The following is a 17,367-nucleotide window of genomic DNA, read 5'->3' as shown; positions in this document are numbered from 1 at the left end:
AGTAAAAGATATATAAGGAATTACAATAATTATAGTATTTTTTCTGTGTTTGTGCGCATAAAAAATTATTTCACGTCGCAACGGCCGCAATTGCATCGCAGTGTCCGCATTAGCCGCAATCGCAATACCTGCAACCGCAACCGCATCCACGACCGCAACCGCAATTTAAAACCTTGAATTTAGCGTCTAGATTATTTGTGAGATAAAGGTAAGTGTTTGTTTTACTATTAATGTATGATCAATGAATTGTAAGTTGTTGTACTTTCAATAGTTGTAAATGACTGCATCTTCTACTTGTAAGCTACATTAAAAAATGAAGAGTAGTTTTTTCAAAGTATTTTTTTTTACATTCTCTTTGAGGTGACAATTAGTATGATGATCAACTCCCTCCACTAATTTTTTATAAGAAACGATTGTCTTCTTAAATTTATTATATAATATAGACCAGTAACAAATAATTAAGACGTTGCTTCGGAAATGTCATAAAAATCTTAGTTTAAATGTACTCCATTAGTCACAACTTCAAGTGTGTCTTGAAATCCAAACAATGATTTCATCTGTTTGCTCAATCTTTTCCAATTCTTGGTCTTGCCCTCAAGAATTGGAAGATTGTTGGGTAATCCATTCCCAGACATAACTACTGCATGTTGATTATGAATTCACCCAAGAACTTGGATCTTTGTGCTCTCTGCACCTTGAAACAAATGCTCTCGATACCAATTTGTTGGGAGAAAACAAGCACACACACACTTTGTAAATTGAGTAATTTGAGAAAGATGATGGAGAAGAGAGAGATTAGTGGTTGTTTATTGATTGTGAGAATGAAAGTTGTATGTTACAATGATAGTCTAACTCTATTTATAGAAAAGTAAGACACTAACTAGTTAACTTGCAAAACAAGTAACTACCTAACCAATCACTAACTAACAAGTTAGTTAAGTCTAACTAACTTTGAAATGCAACAAACTATTTAGGGATAGGTTTGACAATCATAAAACAACAGCTCTAATTAAGCATACTTATCAACTATTTTGTCTTGGTTTTTATAGGATAGAACGACTCGTAACTGTTGCTACTTCATATGAAGAGAACAATAATTATGATCTCTTGAAAATCATAGCCTGATGTTTCCAACTAGACCCTTCAATAACTAAATCAAGTACAATAATTATGCACAGGTCTCTTTTGGATTGTTTCACCAATTGCTATCTTCTGGTCACCATTACTAATGACAAGTCCACGATATAGGTTCCCTCACCCTGTTGTCTCTCCTAACATTTGTGATTTGTAGCCAACTAACCATTATCTACCTTACAATCCACACTAACAAAATAATTTTTGGTCGCTAGCTATCTATGCATCAGCTTGAAATGTGTTGTTATCAATATGAAATGTCTAATGCATGTCGACAAATATGAGTATCGATAAATCATGCATGCATTAAGTTAACCTGGCCATCTCTCATTCATAAATTATTGAAGTTATTGTGATCTTTGATAGAGAGACATCCAAAGACAATACCATGTGATCTCTCATCTCATGTACCCCATTTTCTAACAATCATTTCTGAAAAAAAATGAATTTCAAGAAACTCTTTAAGACTATAAATACACTACTTTCCTTCACAAATCATATATCATTAACATATATATACTCAAGGATCAAAAGATAGATACTTTTTTCTTAAATTTGAGAGCTTTACCTTGTTCTTTGAAACATTTAAAATGGGCTTCCATTTACCTGCAGCTATAATAAGTAAGAAGGGCTTCATTTAGCAGTAACCAAACATCATCAAAAGTCACAAATGTGCCAAAGGGCTATCTTGCCGTGTACGTTGGAGAGGAAATGAAGCGTTTAGTGATCCCCATGTCATACTTGAACCAAAATTCATTTCAAGACTTGCTGTGTCCAAGCAGAGGAAGAGTTCTGATATGATCATCCGATGGGTGGCCTCACAATTCCTTGCTCAGAAGATGATTTTTTGCATATTACTTTTAGTTTAGGAAGTATCAATCATGTGAACCATATTCTGATTCCTTCAAGTTAACGAAGATTCCTAGTCTATCTTATAATAAAATATCTTGGCAAGGCAGTTGTTTCTAGACTTTCTTTAATACTACGATATAGGGCTGTTGAAATTAAGAACTCAAATTTCTGAATACAGCAACTCTGCCAAACCCTTAGGCGTCTTCTTATTGAACTTACTGATCATCCTTGATAGAGAGACATCATCACAGCTCTCTTTCATAGGCTAATTTTCCACAAGGTGGGGGGGCATGTAATCTCACATTTCGTGAAGTCCTCTACGAAAGCCTTCAAGACGTACACTGCCATGTAATCATTAATGATCCATGTTTCCATCTAAACCACATTGAATAACTCATTCACTATACAATTGGATTGCAAAGTCTATATATATCCATCATTTGTAAAGAGTGGTGTATAATATAATGCCATGAGAAAGCTCAATATATATGCAACAATGGTGAAAGATGCATCAGTGATAGGCGCAAGCCAAGCCTAACTGACAGAGAAGAGAGATGAGCGCAGATTGAGCTTGAAACTAGGAAAAAGTTTTATTGCACTAACTCAATGATTACAATATCTATGGATATGTTTATATACAAGTGTATGACTGAAACTAATAATTAACTATAGCAGGTTGTAACCACCTAACTACTTGTAACAGTTAGTAACTAACACTACCTGACAATTGGCTTGTTGCACAAGCAACTGTCTTATTCCTTCAATTCTACATTATCAACAGATATCATTAAGGACAATTTTCTCATCAAATTCAACTGTTTTCATACTCACAGCCCAAAAATTCATTATATATGCAACAAAGGTCTGGATGATATTATGTTAGAAGGGCCAAAGCAAACTCAAAATTATTGGGACAGATTAAAGAGATTAATGCTATCATTTTTCATGTCTCAAGTTGATGCCAAAGCAAACTCAAAATTATTGGGACAGATTAAAGAGATTATTAATCCTATCATTTTTCATGTCTCAAGTTGATGCTGATTAATTAGCATTCATTTAGGTTATTGTTATGGACTTTAGTCCCCTAGTTTTTACCACTATCCTATTGTGGTAGTGTTCTCAAATATCGGTCATCGAGGATTTTCGACAATTGCCATGGCATTTTACGAAGGGTGCTTGGCTTTTCATCATGGTCCACCATTGCCGTCGATATATAACACTATATTGCAGTGATGCACCAAATAAATAGCCTGCTGTACTAAATGCTATAGTGGTAAGTAACTATCATTTAATTTTTGAAGTGCAACAATTTGATATAAATTTATGCAAAGAAAAATGTTAAAACAACAAAACAATTGAAATATATATTTTTTTCCTTCTCGAACTTCTTTTATTTTATATGATACAATAACGAACTCCTGTTCTCTACGATTATCGATTACAATTAGCACCGCCGGGTCCTCCAAACATAAGAGAATACCCAACTTCTCCTTTCTGATCTCCATAGTATGCAACACCATAACATCCAGGGCCGTCGTCATATGTATCTGCAAAATCATCTGGCGGTCCATTATATACTCCATTGATAGCTCGAAACCCAACTTCCCTAAAATAGGCTCCATAAATGAAATCGTCATTAGGACGATCTCCTGATCCCATGGGAGGACTAGCAACACCTGCAGGAGTTGATGTTGATCCACCCCATGCCACTTGATGGGCTATGTTAAAGTTTGAGAATATAGCTTTTGGAAAGTGTCCAATATCCCTATCTACCAAACGCACCACCCAATTGTCATGTTCATCCTGGAGGGTACCATAACATTTTGTGAGTATAAAATCTCCATCCTTAATAAATAATGTTATAAACAAGATATATGTCATTATATATACTAATTTATGGTTAAAAACATAACCTTATAAATAGAAATTGGCATCTCAACCATTTCTCCTCCATATGTAGATGTTTTAGCTATAGGTGCTCCAATGTGATACGTCTCGTCTGTCTGGATGAAACCCGAGCACAACAAATTGTAGCATCCAGACTTGAAATTATCTGGCTGTAATTTTTTTCCCAATCATGTTATATTTAAAATATATATAAAAAAAAACTATGATTTTCAATTTAACTTATATGTAAATTAAGGTTGTAATATATATTGGAAACATCGATGTAAGAAGAACTTTTTATGAACATATATGAATTATACTATATTATAAGTAAGTGAAGATAAAAAAAAAAAAAAAAAAAAAAATATTTACTTACAGTCCATAGTATGTATAAATGAGTTTTATCGTCATTGTATAACTTTGGAGATACCTAACATCATATATAGGATGAATTAATTATAATTTTCGTCATCGTTGAATTTACAAAAAATTTCATAAAGCCATATAGTAACTCACATGCCATCCAGCGTAGATTTTATTCATACCATCTCCTGAAACAAACACGTGACCTGCGCTTGATTGACCATTAACAACTTTCGGATTATAAACACTACCAATTCCAGTAACTCCATAGTAAGGACTAAACTTATATTGAAGATACACATGAGCAGACTGTAAATTCAACAAAATTCAAATATTAATTAAATAGAATTATATGTTGTTTTATAAAAATTAATTTAACAAATTGGACATTCAATTATATATGTAAGAGAACTTACGTGGGTAACGACACCATTATCAGTTAGCTGACTAATTTCATTGAATAAAGATTTTCCTCGAATTAGATCATCTTTAGTTATTCTCTGAATAGGGACGGTTCCTTTTGGACACCTTACTTTCTCAAGTCCATATATGGATTTAGTTGGTGAAATCTTTATACTTGATTTTATCTACGACGAAAGAAGAAAAAAAATTGTGGACATTGACAAAAATATTGCAAGTAATTAAAGAAAACAAAAATAGAAAACTAACCATCCACTTTAAATATTTTTACCTGTAACGTCTGATTTTTTAGTAAAGGATGATCAAAAGCTGGTTGTTTGTTAATATCAACACAATCAACTATGTTTCCCGACTTTGTCTATAGAAAAAACAAAATCAAATAAAAACATTAAGCTAGATGAAATTAACTAAATCACCAATAAGTTACAATATGTATGTAAATATATATATACCTGAATACTGGTGACACGAGCCTTGTTAATGAGATTAAGATGTCTCTCATAATCTTCATCTAACGCACTATGCATACCATCAACCTTGTTGCCAATAATGCTAGTTATCAAACACAGAAAGAACAATGGATTGATTATTTTTATCATTGTCTTGTTCAAATTTGTAACTTGATCATGAATCATATTTTAGTGTATTGCCTATTGCATATTTATATAAGTCGAGGTTTCATTATAATTGAGGTCAAATGTCAACGGTCATTAACACGATTCAATGGTCATTAATATATTAACGTATTATATACTTTGCCATTCAAAAAAAATAAAATAATACAAATTAATACATTTCTTGACCTTTTTTTACTAAATAAATGGTATTCATTCATTCAAAATTGATAAGAGTACATCGGTGCAATACAAATTCAAAATCGCTAAAAACAAAAAATTTGAATATGCGAGCGAACTCACAAGCATCTGTGTTAATAGCATAAAACGACATATTGCATAAGCCTACATATTTGACTATATTGAAGTTTCTGAAATATCAATGTCTCCGGATATGTATGGCATAAAAGTCATTGATTGGATCTGCACTGAATTAACCTTAGTCCTTCAACCTGAAAAAAATGAACATCCTACCAAGATGAGACAAAAACAATACTCCGCACTAAGATGACGGGATAACAATACTCTGCAAGACGGGAAAATCAAAACAAATGATGATGAAATCACAAAAACAAACAAAAGAACTACTAAATATATGTGGAAATCGCACTTATTTAATTAATATAGAAAGAAAAACGATTTGGAGGAGTGATTTTAGGTCTAAATTGACCATAAATCACCCCTCTCAAGTAGATCAAGAAGAAGAGAAAAAGTGGTGACGTCTAGGGTTAGAGAGAGAAAAAAAGTCAATTTTTTTAAGCAAAGGTACATTTATTTATTTTTTATTAAGTAGCCTAGTGGTTAGAAAATTCACTTAAAGGTGAATAAGTGGAAAGTCCGGATTCGTATCCGGGTTCCTGCACATATAGTATGATGTCCATACCAATTAAACTAAGTTCACGGGGACCTACATTAATTTATTTCTTAATAGATTTATTGAAAATAGTTGAAAGAATTCAATACACTAATTATCTTCTTTATAGTTTATCCTTAACCATCCCTTGAATCGTTCACGACACTATCCATCATCCGCAACAATCAAATTCTTTATAGTATATCTTTTTTATTCTTTTTTCCGGCTAAGAGCAATGAATTCTAATACAATTTAATTAATTTTAAATAGTTGATACAAAAAATGAAAAAAGATATCAAAACAGAACAACCCTATATTATATGTAAATAACTAAAATTTTGAAAGCAAATATTATAAAAAAAAAAAAAAAAAGGTAAACATAAAAGTTGAAAGCAAATTTTGTAAAAAAAAAAGCAAATTGTTAGGATTTAAGCACATGAGGAGAGTCCAACCTAAAAGACTAGTCCAATAGGTGGGAGAACCTCATGACTTAAATATCACATCAAGCATTTTTGATATACTCGATGTGAGACTCCTAACATTGTCACGCCTTTTAAGAGTCGATGTCCACGGCGACTTTCAGTCTATCGGCACTGATCCGATGGTAGCCCTTTCATTTTTCGGCGGCTTCACTCACTTATCAATATTCGGTGGAACGCCTTAATCCAACCTATAGGTACCCCTTTCTGTGGCCCAGCTCTCAATGAGAGCACCGATTATTAGGATTTAGAATTTTTTTTTTTTATCCCAACATATTTTTCAAAATACCCAGTATACCCTTATAAAAAATTAATATATTTTAAATTTTTTTTGTCGTATTATACTGTTCCAGTAGAATTTTCATCCTCCCAAAAAACTGTTCCGGTAAGTATTTATCTTTACCGGTATGTTAACTTTACTGGTACACTTGAAAAAAGTGTTCCGGTATGTTAATGTTACCGGTACACTTTTTAAAAAGTGTTCCGGTATGCAATATTTTCTTTCGTTTATCGTTATACATACCAGTACACTTTTTTAAAAAGTGTTCCGTTATGCAATATTTTCTGAAAAATGTGAATACGAGATGCACCCTACATATATTTAAGCATATGCGACAGAAGGTGAAAAATTTGTGGAGAAATGTTGTTGAAAGTCCAGATGAGGTGGAGTATCAGCAGCAGTTGAATGTATTTCAGCAAGCATATGTTAATTCAAGCAAGTTTGTCGAATATGTCAATAACACCTGGTTGGCCCCTCATAAAGAACAATTTGTTGCAGCATGGACCAATCGAGTGATGCATTTAGGATACACAACGACTAATAGGTATGATTTTTTTATTTCAAAATTGTAATTATATATATATTTTTTTTGGCGTTTAATTGACTATTGTTTGCAATTTGATATTTAGAGTTGAGTCTGCACATTGGAAACTGAAGCAAATGTTGAAACACAGCAAATGAGACTTATGCAAGTCTTTGGAAGCCATGAATAACAACATAATACTAGAAGTTGACAAAATTAAGAAGTTTTTTCAAGAAAGTTTTTAGTATGCAGAGAAGACACACGACAGTTCATTTTTTCAATATTTGAGAAATTTTGTCTCCAGGGCCTACATGCAATTTAAGGACCACAAATAAGTAGCACTTTTTGTAGACAGCTAATAATTTGCTCTGTGAAATTTTTTTTTTCTACCCCAACAAATCTTTACTCTACCCCAACATATGTTTCAAAATACCAAGTATACCCTTATAAAAAATTAGTATATTTTAATTTTTTTTGTTGTATTATACTGTTCCGGTAGATTGTTTCATCCTCCTAAAAAACAGTTTCGGTAAGTATTTATCTTTACCGGTATGTTAATTTTACCGGTACACTTTTAAAAAAGTGTTCCGGTATGTTAATTTTACCGGTACACTTTTTAATAAGTGTTCCGGTATGTTGATTTTACCGGTACACTTGGTTTTAATAAGTGTTCCGGTATGTTAATTTTACCAGTAAACTTTTTAATAAGTGTTCCGGTATGTTAATTTTACCAGTAAACTTTTTAATAAGTGTTCCGGTATGTTTAATTTAAAGACTGATCTCTTTGTTCGTCGATAACTGCAGAGCATCAACTTTGTTTCCCAAAAATGACCCTTTTTCTTCTTTTGTTCTTTTTCTTCATCTTCTCCACAACCCATATATCTTTCTGAATCATCATCTTCTTCTGATATCACAACTCTAGTTTACAAAGGTTGTACGTTCAAAAGAAACTTTCACAGATCCAAATGGTGCATATATATTTACAATCTCTTTCAGCACTCTTTGGTTCACTAGTTTCACAATCATTTCCTTTTCTGTACACGTACACCACTTCACATTATCACAATTGCACTTCTTTAAATGTTTGAGCTTTATTTTTGGTGTTTAATGTTATGTTTGACTAAGAATGAGTCATTATATAGTATGTGTATTTGGATTTCTACCAATTTATGTGGTTTGAAGTGATTATTTTTCTTGATGTTGCCATTGTTGTTTAGTTGGATACTTGTTGATAATATATTAATTTAAATAAACACTACGTACGAATGAGTGTTTTGCTCAAGGGTGGAGCATGCATTCTTCTAAGAAAATTTATTCTCTAATCAAAATAACATTACCCGCTCGTAGGTAAAGAAGAGTAACAAAATCATGCTTTGATAATTAAAATCCAAATAGTAGTCATCACTATGCATGCAAGAGTACTAACTCGTCAACCGTTCAATGATTTGAGTCGGAATCGGATCATTTTAGTATATTGTAGTTTTATGTTTGTATATTAAAAATAAATAAACAATTTTTTGTAGTCATTTTTCTAAAGTTTATTTCAAGAATATTTAAAGCAAAAATTTCTTTCAAGATTATTTAAGATTTTTTTAAAATGACGATATATGTGCCAATTTCAATTCTCTTCATTTCACGTGCCTACCTCATCAATAGTTGCCCCTGGATTCACAACTTGGGAAAACAAGGAGGGATATAGAATGAGTAGAATTGGAATTGGCACATGGAAAATGATATTTATAGCGAAGGAATGCTTCACGAAGTTACACGAATAATGTGCAGAACATATTTTTTTGGCTTTTTTCAGTATACACAACACATCATGTTAACTAGTTACTTTTTCTCTCTCTCCAAATGACACATGTCTCCATCTGCAGTGTGTATTCTGTGAAAACAAAGTGATTGCTCTATCCTCTTCAAACAAACACCATTGCATTTATGTTCAGCAAACACCATTTTTCTCTCCTCTTTTTTCATGTCTTCTCTTCTTCACTTTTGTTTCTTGGTTCCCTTCCATACTTCTAATTTCTTTGTTAGTTGATTTTGTTACCTTCCATTATCTCTATAAGTTTGCTGTTTGCTTTTTTTTTGGAGTTTTGCTTCATGTGTAGTTGGTTGGATAGCAAGTTTTGGGTGGGTGAAGTAGTTCCAGAGATTTAGTGGAAAAACAATTAAAAAAGTGGAGATCAATGATTGTTCAAAAATAATAAGTGAAATGAAAACAAGAAAGAGTTAAAAAGCAATGTAACAAGCTATTCGTGAAAAATTCGTGGGATATTCCTTCGCTGTATATAGCACAGCTCTTGGCACATATATCGTCGTTGGTGATGGCCCCTGGATTCAAAATGAAACAAGGAGGAGAGGAAAACGACGAGTGGTTTATTAATATTTTGTTTCGAGGAACTATATCCCTCCTTATTTTCCAAAGTTGTGAATCCAGGGGCTACTATTGATGAACGTGGAATGAGGAGAATTGGAATTGGCACATATCTTGGATAGTTGATCTACTGCCAACCGAAAGGAAAGAGAAAGCAGAACTTCTTAGCATTTTGTCTAACTATAAACCGAAATTGTTATGCCTATACACTAGAAAATAGGTTGGTCTCTATGAATATTAATACCAACGTGGTGGAAACATTGCAACCCTTATGGAAGAACGAAGTTCCATCTTTGGGTGACGGTTATTATTAGCGAAACTCCCAACTCGGTTGGCTTTGAAGAGTAAAGGTATCATTATTAATCCAAAGAGAATTATGTTGCGCTTTATGTTTTAGAGAAGACGAAGACATCAATCATTTATTTTTTTATTTGTTCTTTTTTCAAGTCAAGTGTGGAGCACAATTTACAAATGGTTGAATGTTGATTTTATATACCTTTTGAGGAGAGCTGGAAACATTTTAACAAGTTTGGCTCACTAGTGAAAAATAACAAGTATGCAAAGGGATGTTATATAATTTGGTTAACAAAAACTTGGTGTTTGTGGAGCACACGTAACAACATTATTTTTCAAGGAAAAATATACCAAGGGGCTTTTTGTAACATGAACAAGTGGTTCATGTAGTGCACCATGCACAAGTCTCGATTAACATTATAACGAATACGAATTTTACAAAATCGACCGTTGGATTGAAAGATTATATAGTATAGATCATCTGTAGAAATTTTAGAAAAATTGAAAATTATTTGATATGTTATTGAGATCCATCAAAATTAGCGGTTTATGAGTTTTATTAAATACCCTTAATTTTGATGTGTCTCAATAACATATCAAATAATTTTCAATTTTTCTAAAAATTTATACGGATGATCTATATGATATAATCTTTCAATCAAACAGTCGATTTTATAAAATTCATATTCGTTATAATATTATCTGAGAATTGTCCATAGTGCACCACATGAACAAGTTGTTCATGTTAGACTTGGGCGTACCTTCTGCACCTGTATGAGAAGAAGTCAGAGGTGGCGTGAATGAATGGTTCAATGAACAATAAATGTAGCAAATGGGTAGTTATTACTTATTACTACGGAGCAGATGGCTTTACCAATTTTTTTTTAATAAAAAAACTCATAAGAAATGTCATCAGATCTAACTCATAGTATTTCACATCTAAACTCCTTTATCTTTTGTATTTTCCTTTCTCTTTTCAACCGAGGAACATAGGAGGTTGAGATACCAAGTACCAACCATAAGAGCAAAACATTACCACTATGAGTAAAAAGGTTGAAGATATCTCGATAGCTTTGTCGACGATCATGTTAACGACCGTAATTTCTTTGATTAAATTCTGGTAACAAAATTTCTATCTCACCCTAACTTAAATTTGTTCAACTTTTAATGTTTTTTCTTAACTATTCCCTTCTATTATGTTATGACTAAAATAACTACACTAAGTATAGTTTCTGTGCATGTTGAAACCACTTTATCTATTTTCTTGAAAATACTCTTTTTGTATTTCATGTATTATAAATTGAATTAGTAACTATATGGCATTTGGTTACAATTACAGGAGGAGCACCATGAAATCGATAATGGTCCAGTTAAGTTCGATAATGCTATTTTCTAAGTTTATTTTTCACTTGCATGGTTTTGGATCATAGAGAGATCAATATGTTTCTATGCAATACAACAGCTAGATGTTGGACCATCTTTGACTCAATTTTGATTTCCTCTTTCATGCACATGTTATTGTGTTCTTTTCTATTTCATTTATATTGATTATAATTATAATAAGAATTGTAAATGATGTATATATATAGGCATACAGGCTTTGTCTAACATGTACAAGTGCTTCAAGTTGTGCATGGTGCACAAGTAGCGATTTATATTATAACGAATACGAATTTTACAAAATCCACCGTTGGATTGAAAGTTTATATCATATAGATCATTTATAAAAATTTTGAAATTTTTTTAAAATCATTTGCTATGTTATTGAGAGTCATAAAAAATAACGGTTTATGGGTTTTACAACAAAAATGTAAGAATCCGTAAAAGAAAACGAAGAAATTAAACTCAAATGATTAATGAGTCTTACTTAATGGCGATAATACTTTTAACTGTAGGGCGTCCAATAATTATAAAATATATCAAAGATGTATTTGCACTTGCAGTATCATAGAAGACACATTGTAGACAAATATCCAAAATCACATATTAAAGAGCAAAACAAATAAACCACTCCCTAACCCAAAAAATCTCCAAAGCAAAAGACAAACTACGCCTCGGATACGTTAAGCTGAGATAAAAAAAGCTTTTAATTACCTCCCAATCCCATCTTTCAATTGTTACAAAATTGTCACATTTCTGCATAATTTTGCAGGTATCTACAACTCAATCAGCAACTTGATCTGTTCTTACACATATTGAAACATTAGATTAGAGAATAATAACAAAAGTGATTAGAGGAGCAGGATGAAATTTATAATGGTCCCGCTAATTTTAATGTGTTTGTGGCCAATTTTATATTGTCTCATGACGTATACATTATTTATGGTTGGTAAGAGTGATTTTAAATTGAATTGGTGGCGGCCATAACAACGTTTCGACGTGATTTTTTTTTTTCACCATATAAAAACGGTGAAAAACAGTAACGGTAGGCATCAAAACCTTTTTGTCGCGGCTTTTTTCGTAGTAACGAACCTTTTATTTAAAACCTTGGGCGCCATCCCACCTAAACAAAGGGATATACATATAAGACCCAAAATAACAACTACACCAAACTTTTAGGCTTAATGTTCTATCAACTATTAAAACAAGCTTCCAATTCCATTCATAATAGAGGCCGGGGAAATTTTCAATTTCCCCGGACTCAATTTTCATGAAATAACTTTCACCTCCTCTATTATGTCTAAAGGCTCCATTTCCACGAAGTAACAATATTTTCTATCACTATTTTTAACTTTTATTAGTTTTTCAAGTTCATTTTTTTTAATGTCAATTTTTATGTTTATTTATGTAGAACTTCCCAAACTCTGTTTGCAATATATTACTATTTTCAACCAATCAAATTATTGATGTTGCCAATGAACTTACAAATCATAAAGTCACTTGCGTTGTAAAAATATCAAACAAGTTGACTCCAAAATATAATGGTATTCGAAAATATTGGTATAATTTAATTAGAAGAATACAATTCCAAAAAAAATGCCAAGTTATTTTTAGGACTCGACAAACCTTCTACTGTCCTTATTGTTAGGAAGGATTAAAATGACCTTCATATTTCAAAGCTTTAGGTGTTGTGTTTTCATTATGACTTTTGAGTTCTGGTTGTAATATACAGTTGTAGCTCCGTTGTTGTTTAAAAAACTTATATGGCATTTAATTATTTTTTTGGGTACGTAGGAGGTCGAGAAAAATATTTCACTTGTATTGTATGAATAATATTGTGCTTAGAATAAAAGTATTTTTGTCTTTTATTTATCGAAATAATAATAATATATAAGATTTATTTTAGATTATCCTTTAATAAATTGAAAACATTTATCTAACAATAAATATTAATAAAATTTAGCCATTTTAAAAAAAATTTATCTAACAATCAATAAAACAATAGTATAAACATAAATTTTATTTATTGAGACTTTGAGAGTGTAGATCCCTCACCTCTTTAAATTTTTTCTCCTACTATTTTATTTTCCAAGAAGTTGCTTTTTCAATTTTATTTATTATTTAATGAATCTATAAAATTGTTTCTTTTTGTTAGTATTTGAAACCATGAAGTATAATATAAATATTTAAACTGAACAAGCACATAATAGTAGAGTTTTGGTCTTGATTGGTTCGAGAGAAATAGAGAATATGCTATTATAATAATAATAAGAAAATTGCGCTATAAGTTTTAAATAAGAAATTTTTTAAAACAAAAACCATTGCACAATATTTTTTGGTGAAAGAAAGTCTTAAGTTGTCATAAGCATTTGATCACTTCATTTAGTCATTCACACATTTTAGATAAAATGTAGAAAGAAAAAATAATTAAATAATATTTTTTTCTCAAATAATATTAATGACAACATTTTATAAATTTTAATTTTTTTTTAAACCTTTATATAATTCCATCATAAGAAAGTTTAAATAAACAATATTAAATCAAAAATTTATTAAGAAAACAACATAATCAAAATTATTCGTTAATTTTCGTCCTACCAAAATTGCTAATTTATTATGATAAATAACCAAACATTGGTTACTACAATTATTTATTACAACCGGGTCCTCCAAACTGAAGAGAATATCCAAATTCTTCTCCTTGATCTCCATAGTAATTAATACCATAACAATTAAAGTTATCATTATTGTCTTCAATAATGTTTGGTTGATGATATTTTTCAGAATGATCAACTTGAATTCCAACATCTCTAAAATAACTTGCATGAACGAAATTTTTATCAGGCAAGTGTCCGGATCCCATTGGAGGACTAGAAGTACCCTCAGGAGTTCTTGTGACTCCACCCCATCCCCCACTAACTTTGACCATGTCAGAGAATATAGCTGCTGGAAAATATCCGATAGTCTTATCTGCTACTGTCAACCACCAATTATGGCTGATTCGATCCTGGGTACATGTTCATAACATTTTGTAAATATACAATTTCATTTTTTATCCTTAATATGCTACGAACAAGATTTTTCTAAGTGGAATGAATTAAAATCTTATGTGAGTTTGATATAATATACCTTATAGCATTTCTTATTTTGAAAACTTTTTATAAAAAATGAAAACTTATTATAAAAAAGAAAAAAAAAGATATTTTTAGTTCCTCAAAATAGTCACTAGAAAATGCAAATAAGGATTAAAAGTTAATAATTTTTTTCGAGGGATTAAACTAAAAAAGTCGTGATTTTATAGGGATTAAAAATATATTTAACGATTATTAATTTTTTTTAACCCATTTTGTTTTTCACATTTAATAATCTAAACATTTCAAATTTACAAGTATATGTAAAGAGATTACCTTATTAAGAGAAATTGGCATTTCAATCATCTCTCCGCCATAGGTAGATGTTCTACGTATACGTGAACCAAGGTAATATGACCTATCTGTTTGAACGAAACCCTTGCACAACATATCGTAGCATCCGGTACTTTTGAAATTATCTGACTATAATTTTTCAACATAGATCACATTATATTTAAAAGAAACAAAACTGTGATTTTCAATTAATCTTAAATGTAAATTAAGATTAAAAAAAATATTAACGTCGATTAAAAACAGTTACTTAGTAAGACTAGAAAAATATTAAGTATTTTCTATATATATCATAAGTGAAGATTAAAAATATAAACATTTAGTTTTATTTTTTTTGTTGAAAAATATAAACATTTACTTACCGTCCACAATGCGTAGAAATAAGTTGAATGATCATCTCTGTATAATTTTGGTGATACCTGACATCATTTGTGTGATAAATTAGGTAGTATTTTTTTTTGGATATAAAAAGGTAGTATTTATCTACCTTCAAATTCATTTAAATTATAAAGTTATATGTGTACTCCATCCGTCCCAAAATATAAGTAAAACTTGATCAATTTGATCTAAATTTTTAATCAATTATCTCAAATTTTTTTGACTCATTTTTGCTTATATTTTAGGACGAAAATAGTATGTTTTAAGATAAAAATATGTTTGCATAATATATTAATTAAAACTCACATGCCATCCAACAATAATTCGGTTTGTAGCAGCACCTATGACTTTATTTTGAAGGAATAAATGAGCTGTACTTGATTGATTATTATTAAGTTTTAGATTATAAATACTAGTAGTTCCCTTGATTCCATGGATATTATCCACCACTCCATGGAGCACATGGGCTTGCTGCAAATTCAATTAATATATTCACATATTAATAAAAATGAATTAATGTTATTTATACAAATAAACTTAGAATTTGGAAATTTAAAGAAAACTTACATGAATAATGACGCCTTGGTTATGAACTTTTAATACAGATTTGCCTCGAATAAGATCATCTTTGGTTAATCTCTGAATAGGAACGGTTCTTTTTGGACACCTAACATGCTCAAGCCAATGTATGAGGTTTCGCGAATTTTTTACACTTGTTTGATTATTTTTTCTTTTGAAACTTGGTTTTCTCTATCATAAAAGAAAAAAAAAATTCATTGAAATAGACCGTATAAATTATAAAAGAATTTTATTTTAGAAAATTAACTATACTAATATATTTTACCTGTAATTTGTGATTTTTTAATAAAGGATGATCAAAAGCCGGTTGTTTGTTAATATGAACGCAATCAAATATGCGTCCAGAATTTGTCTGTAAAAATCACCAATAAAAATCACCAAAATAAAACACAAGCAAAATTAATCAAACCACCAATATATTATGAGATGTGTATAAAATATACATGAATACTCATGATATGAGGCTTGTGGTTAATTTGTCTCTCCAATTCCAAATCTTCTGTGTGGCCGGTAATACTAGTCACCAAGCACAAAACGAAGAACAAAATATTTGTTATTTTCACCATTCTCTTGTTAATTGTAATGACTTTATTATGATAGATTATAGTTTAGTATAATGCCTATATATAGGTCAAACCTAACCAAAAAAAAAAAAAAAAATCAAGGTCAAACATACACTTGACCAAAAATAATAATTAAGGTCAGATAATAATCTATATCTATTTATATCTATATTCTATATATTTTATATTTATAAATTTACGAATCCCTATAAGAAACATTTTAGAACTTTTTAAATAATTTAGTAAAAATAATCAAACATAATATTCAATAATCAGGCATAATTTTGATGGACTTTACTAACAAAAAATACAAATGACATGTACTATAAAATAATTCCTTAAATATATATAGTATGATTCATGTACTCACCTCTCTATTTCCAAATTTGGCAAAAAAAATCCAAAATTAAAGCCAATATAATTACAAAAATAACGTTCCAGAACTGCTCAATAGTACGAGACTTACTGGAATCAGCTCCATTAGACGAATTATGGACCAAGGACAATGTCAACATATAATTGATACACATGAAATTACAAAAGGGAAAAAAATTATATTAAATTTCGTACATAAAAATTCAAATATATAGTTGGTTAAAAAGAAACAATTCAAATAGTTACCTATTTTATAAATATCTAAAATCGTTTGATATGTTATTGAAACTGATGAAAATTAATGGTTTATACGTTTTTATTGAATACCATTAATCTTGATGTATCTCAAAAACATATCAAATGATTTTAGATATTTATAAAATTTAACATAGATGATCTATACGATATAAGCTTTCAATCCAATGGTGAATTTTGTAAAATTTGTATTTGTTAAAGCTTTATTAAACGGTATAACATTACTCAAATGTTACACCGGTGTTATAGCTTTAATGTCTCTTGGATGGAGCCGGCCCCGGTATTACTATTGATATTCTGGAGTCAACTTGTTGGACTTTTTGACAACGCAAGTGACTT

The 17,367-nt window shown here is 30.5% G+C and overlaps 2 protein-coding genes across 2 annotated transcripts; both read right to left on the bottom strand.

The window, feature by feature from the left end:
• Positions 1–3,273: 3,273 nt before the first annotated feature.
• On the bottom strand, positions 3,274–5,285 carry LOC123924085. Its single transcript, XM_045976848.1, has 7 exons — positions 5,109–5,285; positions 4,928–5,014; positions 4,653–4,823; positions 4,390–4,545; positions 4,250–4,303; positions 3,900–4,043; positions 3,274–3,789 (listed from the first exon to the last, which is right to left on the bottom strand). The coding sequence occupies exons 1-7, from the start codon at positions 5,253–5,255 to the stop codon at positions 3,418–3,420; spliced, it is 1,131 nt and encodes a 376-aa protein (XP_045832804.1). The 5' UTR covers positions 5,256–5,285; the 3' UTR covers positions 3,274–3,417.
• Positions 5,286–14,103: 8,818 nt separating this feature from the next.
• On the bottom strand, positions 14,104–16,879 carry LOC123920664. Its single transcript, XM_045972957.1, has 7 exons — positions 16,865–16,879; positions 16,101–16,187; positions 15,824–16,006; positions 15,563–15,727; positions 15,241–15,297; positions 14,864–15,010; positions 14,104–14,463 (listed from the first exon to the last, which is right to left on the bottom strand). The coding sequence occupies exons 1-7, from the start codon at positions 16,877–16,879 to the stop codon at positions 14,104–14,106; spliced, it is 1,014 nt and encodes a 337-aa protein (XP_045828913.1).
• Between the last annotated feature and the right edge of the window lie 488 nt (positions 16,880–17,367).

The sequence above is a fragment of the Trifolium pratense genome, linkage group LG4 (genome assembly GCF_020283565.1).
Source record: "Trifolium pratense cultivar HEN17-A07 linkage group LG4, ARS_RC_1.1, whole genome shotgun sequence".
Classification (NCBI taxonomy): domain Eukaryota; kingdom Viridiplantae; phylum Streptophyta; class Magnoliopsida; order Fabales; family Fabaceae; genus Trifolium; species Trifolium pratense.
The sequence above is the reverse complement of the archived record's forward strand: the minus strand, read 5'-3'. Positions and strand labels throughout refer to the sequence as shown.

Coding starts and splice junctions, on each gene's coding strand:
- LOC123924085 (XM_045976848.1), bottom strand. CDS start 5,255: ATGATAAAAATAATCAATCCATTGTTCTTTCTGTGTTTGATAACTAGC. Junction 4,824..4,927: donor TAAAAAATCAGACGTTACAG/GTAAAAATATTT, acceptor CTTTCGTCGTAG/ATAAAATCAAGTATAAAGAT. Junction 4,546..4,652: donor ATAATGGTGTCGTTACCCAC/GTAAGTTCTCTT, acceptor TTGAATTTACAG/TCTGCTCATGTGTATCTTCA.
- LOC123920664 (XM_045972957.1), bottom strand. Junction 16,007..16,100: donor TAAAAAATCACAAATTACAG/GTAAAATATATT, acceptor CTTTTATGATAG/AGAAAACCAAGTTTCAAAAG. Junction 14,464..14,863: donor TGCCAATTTCTCTTAATAAG/GTAATCTCTTTA, acceptor ACATGTACCCAG/GATCGAATCAGCCATAATTG.